Consider the following 12828-nt stretch of genomic DNA (forward strand, 5'->3'; position numbering starts at 1 on the left):
TTTGAAAATATATGAATAAATTAGCATATTAATGAGTTTCAAAATTCTGTGTTGAAATTTTGTATCACCACCTACATGTAGAGCTATCATATAAAGCAAAAAAAATTGAAACTGATAAACAAATGAAGGAGAAAAATCATTTTTTGTGATTTATGAATAAATTTTGCATAAATTAGCATAAATAATTTTCTAGACAAAATTTCAAAATTTTGTGAACAATTTTGGTGTTCCCCATGCAGCTCTACCAGATGGAAGAAAAAAAATCAAAATTGGTCAACAAAGAGAGAGGAAGAGGCATTTTCTGTGATATATGAATAAATTTCGCATGAATTAGCATAAAAAATTTTCTAGTCAAAAGTTCAAAATTCTGTGTACAAATTTGGTGAACCTCATGGAGTGCTACCCGAAGGAAGCCAAAAGATCAAAATTGGTCAACAAATAACGAAGGAGAAGCATTTTTTGTGAATTTTGAAAAATGCACATAAATTAGCATATTTAATGAGTTTCAAAATTCTGTGTAGAAGTTTTGAATCCCCCACCTAGTGCTATCATATAAAGCAAACAGAATTGAAATCGGACTTGAAATGGAAAAGAAGCATTTTTAAAATTGTGGATGGACGACAGACGACGGACGACACGCCACAAGCTGATCTTGCCCTACGGGCCGGATGAGCTAAAAACAAAAACAATTGATACATTTTGTACAAACAATGTAAAAAAGGGCCAATACTCAATAAACAAATAAAATTTCAGAAGATGAAAGCAATCATGAAAAAGAAAAGAAATATGGATAAGCACCTCCTGTTTTAGAGCCAGTGTTCTTTCCAGAGTCTTCTTCTTTGATGGAGCTGACACCAGACTTTGTACTCTTTGGTCTTTCAATTGTCCTCTTCTTCTCTTGATCAGATTCATTGAATTCATATTCTTGAGCTGAAGATACAATAGGTAAAATAAATATCTCAAATTTAATCAAAGCTGGTGGGTATTTCATAAAGCTGTTTGTATGTTAAGAGCCCGGGGGGGGGGCCACTTCCATTCACGAGTGGATACCATGCGCGACCATGGGGTCTCGAAAAGCACCCTAAACACGTAATTTCCATATTCTGAAAATGCACCCCTTAACAAGTATGGGCGTCTAAAACCCTACCCTTAACAAGTATTGGAAATACAACGATACTCTTGGCAAATATTTCCTGAAATGAACCCCGAAACAAGTACAGGAATGTTTTATTGTTACGGGTCCTTCGGTCTTCGTCTTACCTTATTTGGTTTAGTACGACCCCACCTTCTACACCTCGCGCAAATCGGACTCTAAACACGAAGTGTTGGGGCAAAAAGGACATCCTTTATTAAACATTTTCATTTTGTTTTATCATCCCCGCAAATTCGACCCTAAACAAGTAATTTTCCTAGCGAAATAGATACCCTTTTTTCATTATTTTTGTGTTTTTGACACCCTTATCACGTTACGTACGTAACGTGCCCTATCGTGAAAAAGACATCCTTTTTACGTGTTTTTTTGGTCGCGCATGGTATCCACTCGTCAATGTAAGTGGCCCCCCCGGGGTTAAGAGTAAATATAAGAACAACTCATGAACCTATCTTTGCGCTAAATAATCACCAATGAACATTTAATGTTGAATATCATTTACCAAAAGAAAGGATCACCGGTCTTTCTTAGAGTCCCTCTTAACTTACCAACAGCTTTTTGAAGCAACCCCCTGCTCTCAGAAGCTATCAGTCTATGGTGAACAAACTGAAAGTTTCCCACCCTCTTCAATAACAACATTTGAGTTCTTCTATAATAAGAATAATAGGCATTTATATAGTACTATTTATTTAGAAATAATCTATTCCAATTATTAACTCTTTGTGCGCTGGGCCATGAACCCCTCAGTGCTGAATTATTTTCAGGGAGGGAAACAATGCATTGTTTGTTTGAGCGTGAAATGCGAAGTTCGGATGGCACTGAGTGTGTATTGGTGCGGAGTACGAGTGGAAAGGGTTAATATTGCCATGTCTTAAGCTCGAGCTGCCGTTTCAAGCACTGTGCATTCGAGGAATTAACCCTGCTGGGTGCCCATTCGCTACATGTAGCATTATTTTATAGACATATTCCTGAGATACAGGCTACAGTGAGAAAAAAAAACAATTGTTTGTAGACTGTAAACATTTATTTACAGTCTACAAACAATTGGTTTTTTCTCACTGTAGCCTGTATCTCAGGAATATGTCTATAAAATAATGCTACATGTAGCTAAAGCAAGTACTTTCTATGTTTATCTTGAGCATAGTTTTAAGACAAGTCTTTGGATCCTCTATTGCAGACAATAGCGATGGTCAGCTCTGGGGAGCATTCCATGAAGCACAATTTGTTCTGTCCCACTCAAATGAAAGCTTATAACAGTTGCCATTGAGAAATATCACTATTTGTAATTGTATAATCATGTGTAGCTAAGCTGCCTTTGTTAAAAAAAAAGTAAAGAAAAAAAACGAAAGGAAGCCAACAATGGCAATGGCTTTTAGCTGTTTGTTTGTCTTTTTTACTGAAAATTCAACTTTTTTTGTGAGATTTCCATAAGACACCTAAATTCTATAGATATGAAGAAGTATTACATCACTTCAAGTTACAAATTCAATGAAGAAATTTGGTGAATACCATTATTGCATATAACAACATACAAGGTTGAATTCTACAAGTCCAAACTTACAGTTGGCTTTTCTTTCCTGATCTTGGTATGTATCATACATATCCCAATTATTCACTAAGGTTTCTTGGTCCTGTGAGTGAAAAATGAAAGACAAAATTAGGCATTGGCTAGTTTGATCAGTATTTAAATGCTGAATTACTAGTACATGTGTGCTCTCAGTTAAGCAAAACATGGCCCCATCTTACAAAGAGTTATGATTAATCCAATCAAACACGACTATGGAAAGCCAACTATGTCATCATCTTAAAAAGCATGTTAGTTCCACATGTTTCCTAGATATGTTGCATATTCATATATTCATAGTTTTCTTGAAAATTAAGTGTGATCCTCTTTGTTTACACAGGACATTGTGGACATTTTTCTTTGAGAAAAATTATGAGAGTGATGGATTTCCATATAGTTGATATTGACTGGATCAATCGTAATTCTTTGCAAGACGGGGCCCAGAAGTCCTTGTTTCAATAACCTCAAACAATCATTGCATTTTGCTACTAAAAAAAACATATACCTTACATATGGGGCAAATTGCTACGGGCGGAATTCTAGTACAGAAGTAGTGTGATTATTGGAACACAGTTAAACAGCACACTTTAGACCATAATTTTGATTAAATTCATACAACCTCATCATCCAATCTTAGCGTTATCAATGAGCAGAAACGAGCAAAATATGAAACAATTTCTAATGTGCAGTAATCATGTTGCTTGCTTTGCAATGTAGTAGAATTCTGTACAATAATGTATCGTAACCAAGAACCGTCAAGGCACATATTCACAACAATGAAGACACAAATCTTTTCAATAAGTTCAACAACACTTTTACTCATGATTTGTCATGGTAACTTACAATGTAGTTTACTCTAGATGTCTGGATGTCCTTGTTCTTAGGGAGGTCGTTGAAAGTCTGCATCCCCCTTTCCGCATATCTGTCATTACCATCACGACTTTTGCACAGCTACAAAAAGAGACAATCAAAATAATAACAAATAACAGTTTAACCCTAAACTGACCGGGGGGGGGGGGTTGAATCAACCCCCCTCAACATTTTCTGCGATCATTTCGCCGCGCGAAAATCTTTTACCGCGCCACTCACAGAGTTTATACTTTCAAGTCTCGCGCATCTTTTCAGACCAAATTTGCGACGCCCGGGTACTTGGTTCCGAAATTACGCAACATTTTGTAAGTGCATGTCAGACCAAAAATTGTTCCAAAACGTGATTTTGTGTACAAAGTCAATGCAAATTGAGTTTTCTCATCTTATTCATAAAGATATGATTATTTTTGCTTTTAAGAGCTGAAATCAATTGATTTTAGCATAATTATGCTTCAAAAAGGTTGTGCAATAAATCTGGTGAAAAAAACAAAGAAAAACAAAAGGTTGAAAAACAAAGAAATACATAAGAAATTCATAAAACAATAAAATACATAAGAAATTAATTTCCAAACCGAAGTTTTTTTCAATTGCGATTGTTAAGAATGCTGCAAAGAATATTGTTACCAAAAATTAGCATTCTAGGAGCTTTATTTAGTGAATTAGAGCAAAAAGTATGATTTATGCATAAATTAGCATAATTAATTCACATAAAATAAAATCTCATTATTTTGGAAAATTTTACCATACAGCCTTGTAGATTACATCGCACACTACCAGCGTGCAAATTTTTGCGGCGCTCGCGCGATCGGCGACCGAGATCTCCCCCCCCCGGCCACAGAACAGCCAAAAAAGCCCGGCCTAGTTAGGGTTAAGGATGAACCTTGATTGTGTAAAACTGGTGTACAACATAATCATGAGTGTTCCTTTTTGCCAGCGATTTTCACTGAGGACTTAGCACTTAGCCAATTAGATACAATTATTTCAGTAGCTTATTCAGGTGTCAGGGAAGATCACTGATAAATGATTCGTTGGGAACCTTTTCATGAAAATTGCCAGCACTATCTGACTGAATTGACAACAGTGACAATTTCAGTAATAAATCCTTGGTTTTGTTTGGCTGACGAGCCACTGGTCTATGACTAAATGTTTCAAAGGCAATTGTCATTGAATTTTGATTTGTTAGTTCTGGCAAAGTTTCATAACATGGTGCCCAGTCTCTCTGTCTGTCTTCCTCTCTCTCTCTCTGCTTCTTCCAAATCTGCTCTTACCTCTTTATATTTCTCATTCTTGCTTTTAATCGCCGATGCGTCCTCTGCATCCATTGACATACTGACTCCGTTGATATCTAATAACCATATTGTGGCAGTCTCTGTCAGGTTGATTGGGATATATTTCTCAAGGTCTTCCTCTGTTAAATTTTCCTTCGTCTCCTCCCTTCGTGTCTGGATATCTATACAATGGATGAAAATACCATGAAGTATATTACAAAATTACTATTTTATTCTTCTATATACAGTTTATGGGTGAGCTCTCTGAGAAATTTCATGAATTTCATCCACAACAGCTATATAAGATCTCCGCAGCTTGACAAAGCACAGTTCAAACTACAACAACCATTTGGTCTTATTCAGATGAAACAAAAATAAAGAACCTTTTACAAAATGTTTCTTTTTAACACGACACCTACTCAATCAAACTTACTAGATATTCAACAGCATTCCATGTAATATAATCATAATAAAAAAAAAAATTCTGATTATTGAAAAGTTGTATTCTTAATTCTATAACTATACTCCCAAACTCTACCCCTTGCAAGAAAATACTACACTGGTAAAAGGAAGTAAGCAAAATGTAATGTGGTAATCATTAACATTTATAGCAAAAATGTGAAAATATAGCTAACAGTGTATCACCCCCTTTCATAAAAAAAATCCTTTGACAAAAACATGACAATTACTTACCTTCTAAGCCACTCAGCATATCTTTCATAGATGTTGGTTCAGCTATCTCATCTGTGAAGGATTCTGTGTTAGATTGACTGGAAGCATGTGACATACTGGCTCCAAACACAGATCTATTGTAACACGGACAAAACAAAAGGAGACAAAAATTAACTTTAATCAGACCTAAATAAACTTAGACATACTCTATAGATAACATCAGAGAATCGGTACTCTAAGGCTTAGGCAAAAATGGGTTGGAATTTATAATTCCAGGTGAAACCAAAAATGTCAGTCCAAACTTGATGCTAGGTTTCATCCTTTTATTCAATATTCATGAATATTCAAAGATAATGTACAAAAGAATTATTCAAACCTCCTTTTCAAATTCATGTTAATTTCTCTTCTCATTTCACTTCTCATTTCACATCTTTGTTGTCAACATTACTCATGCCCGGATTATAATCTGATCAAGATAAGTGAGCTGGAAACTGGCCGGAATCTATCAAAGAAGGGTCTAAAGGCCACCGCACACCTTACGACCCGATTGGTCTACGACTGGCTTGCGACTGAGTGAGGGGAGATGTGACGTCACAGCTCTTGTCAGCTGGAACGTCGCAGACCGGTCAGAGACAAGTCCCAAGGAAAATCGTAAGGATTTGACATGTCGAATCCTTATGACTGGATCGCAAGCTCAATCCAACTTCCAGCCAATCAATCAGCAGAGTTGCATGACACGTAGATGATAAACAACGCGCATGCGCAGTAGTAAGCGTACTTTCTCAGTTTCTATGGCAAAAAGCGCATGCGTGAGTCGCAGATCGGATCGCAAGGTGTGCGGTGTCGAGGCTTATGACTACCTTCACTCAGTCGCAAGCCAGTCGCAGACCAGTCGGGTCGTAAAGTGAGCGGTGGCCTTAAGCCATAGTTAGGACAATGGTCAACTCAATTATTGCTGTGAGAATACCAATAATCATTTTTAATGTAGGTCCACTACAAAATGACTTACCGGTATCTACTGCGAAAATTGCAAACATTATACCAAACCCCCTTTTCTCAGAAGTGTACACTTCCAACTCATCTCTGTCTTCTCTGATTTAAAAATTAAGTAGCTGTTTATTATTGATTGATGATTTTGAAAGAATTAGATATAGCCATTATAATTACCTTGTAAATGGTCCAGCAAAGCTTGTTGTTCCAGTCTGATAAATAGATGCTTGTGACATAAGATCAGTCGGCTAAAAATAAATATAAGAGATAAAATGCAAGGAATCAATGAGACAATTTTTGGACCATGTCAGATTCAGAATTAAAGGGATGGTCCGGGCTGAAAATATTTATATCTTTATACATAGAGTACAATTCACTGAGCAAAATGCCGAAAATTTCATCGAAATCAGACAACAAATAATAAAGTTATTGAAGTTTAAAGCTTAGCAATGTTTTGTGAAAACAGTCATCATGAATATTCATTAGGTATGTCATATCCCCACTTTCCGTTTTCTTATGTTATTACATAAAATCATAATTTCTCCCTTATAATGAAATAAGTTGCAGCAATAAATATCTAATGCACTAAATCAGTTGTCAATCCAATTTTTCTAGTTCTTGGAGAAAAAATTGAATAAACCTAATTTCATGTAATAAAATACAAAAGAACAAGTGGGGATGTGACATCATCAGCCCACCTAATGAATATTCATGATGACTGTTTTCACAAAATATTGCTAAACTTTAAAATTCAATAACTTTGTTATTTGTTATCCGATTTTGATGAAATTTTCGACATTTTGCTCAGTGAATTCTAGTCTATTTATTAAGCTATAAATACTTTCAGCCCGGACCATCCCTTTAATAATAGCAATGAAGACAATTAACAGGGTGGAGGTTTCATAGTAAAACATTTCAGACTCTTGCCTTTAGATCAAAGATATTGATAGTCACATATTTGTGTGTGTGTGTGGGGGGGGGGGGGTCCATGGGATAACAGGGGGACGGGGGACCCGAAATTTGAATTTTGTACAGGAGAGGGTTGTTTTATCTCCCATGGCAATGAATCCTTAATATATTGCAGTTTCTTACAGATGGCCAGGACAAGAAGAAATAGTTACACATCGTAATAAATGCTTAGCAAATAATAAATTCCAATGTAAATCCACAAAATTATTGTCTGATAGGACAAGAAAACCTGATTTTCATCATTACAAGAGAGGTTCATATCTTATGCAGATAGCATTTGCAAAACAACCTAGCCTCCATCTTACTTCAATATCATCGGTGACCTCACAAAAGTGACAGCACAAATATATGATGCAACTTACAATTATTCTTGTCACTTAAAACTGTATCACTTTGATGAATTAAACTTAAAATCAACTACAAGTCTACATTATGTAATTATGCACAAAATCCAGTACATTTTAATGTGGGGTCATTGATCGATTTATTTTGTTTACTTTATATATGGTGTCTGCACGCTTTTCTTCAAAAGAAGAATTTAAGTTCTTTCTGGGAAACACAATACCTGTAGGAAATTTGTTTGTATAAATCAACAATCCATACGTCAAATATTTGCCCAAGTCAAAAAAGTTTTGTTTATTAAGACCAGATCATGCAAAACATGTGTAATAGTGACTGGTCCCAAAAGAATTGTCTTATCAAGATTCGGCCAAGTTACATTAATTTCAATTTTCAGAAATATACAGCCCGCCTGGCTCCCATTCCAAGCTAAACTTTAATCATACATATAATAAGAGCGACAGAGGTACTCACTGTTCCATGGCTTGATTCACCAGCATTGAAAAGCTTGCTTTGTTGTTGTTTGACTGAGGAGGGATCTGCAGCAATAAGCGGCTGTGGAGTGACATCTTGGCCCTCATCGTCTAATACCTACATGTACATTGCACAGAGGATGTCAGAACATCATGAAATGCTAAATCAGCATAAATGATCGCATGCATGTATGCTTTAAGAGCAAACAAAGGTCACATCTGTGACAGTTTGTGTTGAATAATAGATATTCCACTCTCCTTTTTATTTTCTATCTCATAAGTACCTCAAGCATTTTAATAAATGGAAACGGCACAATTATCATTGTTGTAATTCTACACCCATCAAACTATGGGGGGGGGGATGAACATCAATCTGGGTCTGAACAAAAAATACATGTGATCTGTAGTACAAAAAAAAAAGTAAATCTTTTAAAGTTTAATGTGGTATTTTATGGGCTGAGAAAGTCATCTTCAATAGAAAATTTGTGTTTTCTATTCTACCAAAAATATGTAAGGGAAGTAGTAAAAGACCCCCCAAATTTACCAATATTTACAAATTACACTTACAGGGATTTTTTCTGGTATTGCATTGCAATTTGTTATGCATTTTTTAATCACTACTACACAACATTTCTTTTGTGTAGCAAGTTTTTATATACTGTACATTGTACATGTAGGACTCTACAGAATGGCAGTCTCATCTTTTACACTGACCAAATATGCTAATCAAATTATAGAAGTAAAATGATTCCCTTAGTTATTTATGAGCGTAAATGTATTCTTAAAAAAAGGTGTGAATTGTTTTTCTGCAGAATTTTCTTTTGTTCTGAAAACTTCCATAAGTTCCAAGAGAGAGTAAAGAAAGAAAGAAAAAAAAAAGTAAATAAGAATGCTGATGGCAATGTATTTTAGCTGGACAATAATTATAATGCCATTTAAATGGTCAAAGTACTGTAATCAGATTCTCAGCTCAGTTCATGTCATTCACTTTCTTTCTTTTCTTTGGTAAAAAACTCCAGTGGCTGAAAATTTTCACAAATACTGTAGTAGTGTATCAAGGGGCTCCTATACATCTGTCAACTTCAACCTACGGCCAAGTAAAAAATGATATATGTTTCTCGTCCCCGCCCGCTTCAATTTTTGAGGCCGCCTCAATTTATTTTTTATTTTTTATCCAAAAAAAAGGGAGGGAAAATGTATTTTTAACAATGAAAAATCCCAGAAGTCTGTCAGGAAACATTCAGCATACGGTACGTACTACGACTAGCTACAACACCGGGCATGTGCGTTCTACTTGCTGCTCGGCAGCTACCGGTAGCTGTACTGGTACTGGTGCCAGGCAAGCAGCATGGCGCTGCGAAGCTGCCGAGCCGGCGCGGCTGCCGCTTCGCTGTGCACAATACGATCGATCATGTTTGCCGTTGAATAACCAGGACAGGAGGATGGGCAAGACATTTGTATGTTTAAGTATTAGGACCCCAACGTGCACTGTTCTGAAGCCATGGTTTGCTAGATCAATAGATGGATGTGCAAAATTGAACAATGTTTTCGCAGAATTTGCCAGTTGTACTGGCAAATTCGAAGGTGTTGGGAAGCCCCCCGGTCAAGATTACCAGACGACGAAGGTAAGCCTACGTACGGTACGAGCTACCGGTCTAACCCAGCTGCGGCGGCAGCTCTCTGGATAAACCAGATAGCGAGTTGCATGTTGTGAACGTAGATCTTCACTTGCCGAGCCATATCAAAATCTGTCATTTTTCTCATTTGGTGAGACTCACCACATCTGAAATTAAATTTGTTTTAGCCTCAGTTCCCATCTAACCCTCAACGTTTTATATTCTGTTTACAGTGAAATTTGTTTAGAAAGATTACTTCTGAAACTTTTCTGCAATTACTATTGTATCAGTTTTATATCAAATGTTCTATTAACTTAATAGGGTTTTGTGATTAAAAACATTGTAAATATGTACAGTTCTTGTGTGACATACAGTGTCTCCATTGTCTCCATGTTTTGTGTGATTGGGAAAACATATTGGATTGACAAAAATCTCAGATGGCCGCCATCTTGAAAAATAAAAAATAAAAAGCCCCTCTTTTCCATTTTAAAAAAAATCCCGGACGAGAAACATATATTATTTTTTACTTGGCCTAAAGTGTTGTAGCAAACTATATCAATGACTTTATAAACAAATTAATGTTTCACCTGGATATTATGGAATTTTGCCCCTGGAAGCTTGTGGTGTTCTGTTTTGCTATCAATCCCAACTTGGCTCTTTCTGCTGGAGTTGAGGGTTGTCCTTGACCCAATGCCAAGGGTCACATTACGGTCTTTGCCAATTCGATTCTGGCTAGTTGAACCACTGATCTTGCTGCTCTTCATGACACTAGAAGCATTCTGTCCTCCAGGAAGCTTTAGCATGGTTATTGTGAATTATCAGACCCTGAGAAGAGAAAAGATCAAATATCGTCATATGCAGTACAACGGATTTATGCGGACAGGCAGGTTGCACGACTGCGACCCCCGCGGTAGTGCAATTTGCGTTCGCCATTTCGGATTCGGCAGTGAATTAATGTGTGAGGAATTTCGAACTGGCTTCAAATGAGACGTTTGAAAGAAATGGCAATTAGGGGCGAGTCTGTGTCCGATGATCAAAACATTGCATGCGCAAGGGTCCGAGCTCAGACCCTCGCGCATGTGAGGAACTCTATGTTGGCTCTAAATCACCAATTTTGAGGCTAACTGAAGGATGGATATGGAGTGAAATAATATTAGGCAAAGTGTATTCTCCAAAATGTTGTAGAATGGGGTCGCAATAGCACCCCAAATAAAAGGAGAAAAATAAATTATGCACTTACCTCGATTATAATATGGATGAAGGTCTATTGTGACACAGAATCCTGACATCGAGGCACAAACTGGACCCTCAAAAAAAGGAAAAGTTCTGTCTCGTTAGTTCTCCTTCTTTCAAAATTGAAAACAAAATGGCCGATCAATACCGAGAATGAACGCGACTTTAATAGAGGTCTAACTTTTCCCTTTTTTGAGGGTCCAGTTTTTGCCTCGATGTCAGGATTCTGTGTCACGATAAACCTTCATCCATATAGGGGGGGGGGGGTCTAATCGAGGTAAGTGCATAATTAATTTCCCCCTTTTATTTCGAGTATTGCGACCCTATTCTACCCCATTTTGGAGAGTACCCATGTCTGCCTAGTATTACACAGACGAGTCCTGGGGCCGATTGCACGAAAGGGTCTTTCCAAGAACCTTCTTTCGTGTCGCTCTTTATTATGATGCGCCATGTGAAACGCATATTTTAAATAAATTACCTGCAAACATATTTCATTCATCCGTTAAAGAAAACAAAATCTTTAATAATAATAAAATGATGTGATGCACAAATCAATTTAAATGATACTTAGCTAATGAATTTTATTTGTTTATCATACATTTAAGAAATATCCCTCATACAGCACATCACAAAAGATGGTCTCGATCGGCTATTTTGTTTCGAATTTTGAAAGGAGAGGTATCGCGACAGAACTTTCGTATTTTTTGAGGTTCCAACTTAACTTCCAGTTCACTTCCATTCTGTGTGCCTTGATGTCAGGATTTGTGTGTCACGATAGACCTTCATCTTCTTCTTCTTCTTATGTTGGTTTGAGTGGCGATTAGTCATATTTGACTATTGTCGCCATTGACTCTATTAATAAAAAATCTCACTTCTCACATAATGATATTATCACCAATATGATGTATACATACAGTATATGAAATATTATTCTTGTGTATCCTTCTAATATGAAAAAGGATAATTATGGTATGTACAAAAGTTTGTCGTAACTCTTGTCAAAATGGCATATAAACAAATCTTCACCAAAAACAAACCGCTATCTTCAGCTCAGTTCCAACTAGTTGCGCTTGCCCTGCCCTTTCAAAGATGCAATCATACCGGTCAGCACGGTACATTGTGCCGATTTTTCGGACATAAATGCCTAGGTCACCCATGCATAGACGAGGGGGCGCTGGTGTACCTGTGCTTACAGATGGGTTAAACATTAAAATAATCGATATAATCGTGGTAAGTGTAGGGTGTCTGGAAAAAATACTATTTTTCTTATTTCAAGAAAATATCACATTTTCTTTGTGAATTTGAAGAGAAATAACCTTCAGACTGACAGAAATGTAACATTAAAAAAAAAAAAATCAAATTATTTGCTGCAAAAAAGAAGAATGAAATTAGGTCAATTTTCAGCATTTCTCTGCCATAGTTTAGACTGTGTACCGTAGTTAAGAAATGGACACACACAAATCCAAATTTTTAGCTTTCGAGAGCTTTTAGTTTTATGAATTTATCATTAAAGCCAAAAACTTGTCCATAAAAGAGACCAATAGGATTTTTTATGCTCTTTCTGATGGTATGATTTTTATAAAGATTTGGAAACCAGATCACAATGAAAAATTGCGACAAAATGAAAAAAATTGTGCATAACAGAAATGTCATTTTCCCATAGAATTTAGTAGGCCTAATAGAA

At 36.4% G+C, this 12828-nt stretch overlaps 1 protein-coding gene across 2 annotated transcripts in view; it reads right to left on the reverse strand.

Annotated features, from left to right (window-relative positions):
* LOC129271224 (dynein axonemal intermediate chain 4-like) overlaps positions 1–12828 on the reverse strand; it is a 29606-nt gene that overhangs the window by 15266 nt on the left and 1512 nt on the right. For both annotated transcript variants that reach the window (XM_054908604.2, XM_054908605.2), the window contains exons 2-9: positions 10499–10736; positions 8297–8413; positions 6692–6762; positions 5546–5658; positions 4853–5034; positions 3558–3665; positions 2712–2781; positions 799–930 (exon numbers count right to left, since the gene is read on the reverse strand). In XM_054908604.2, the coding sequence (XP_054764579.2) occupies positions 799–930; positions 2712–2781; positions 3558–3665; positions 4853–5034; positions 5546–5658; positions 6692–6762; positions 8297–8413; positions 10499–10714 (1009 nt within the window). In that variant the 5' untranslated portion in view covers positions 10715–10736. The remainder of the gene's footprint in view (positions 1–798; positions 931–2711; positions 2782–3557; positions 3666–4852; positions 5035–5545; positions 5659–6691; positions 6763–8296; positions 8414–10498; positions 10737–12828) is intronic.

Source organism: Lytechinus pictus, chromosome 11 (assembly GCF_037042905.1).
Source record: "Lytechinus pictus isolate F3 Inbred chromosome 11, Lp3.0, whole genome shotgun sequence".
Lineage (NCBI taxonomy): Eukaryota > Metazoa > Echinodermata > Echinoidea > Temnopleuroida > Toxopneustidae > Lytechinus > Lytechinus pictus.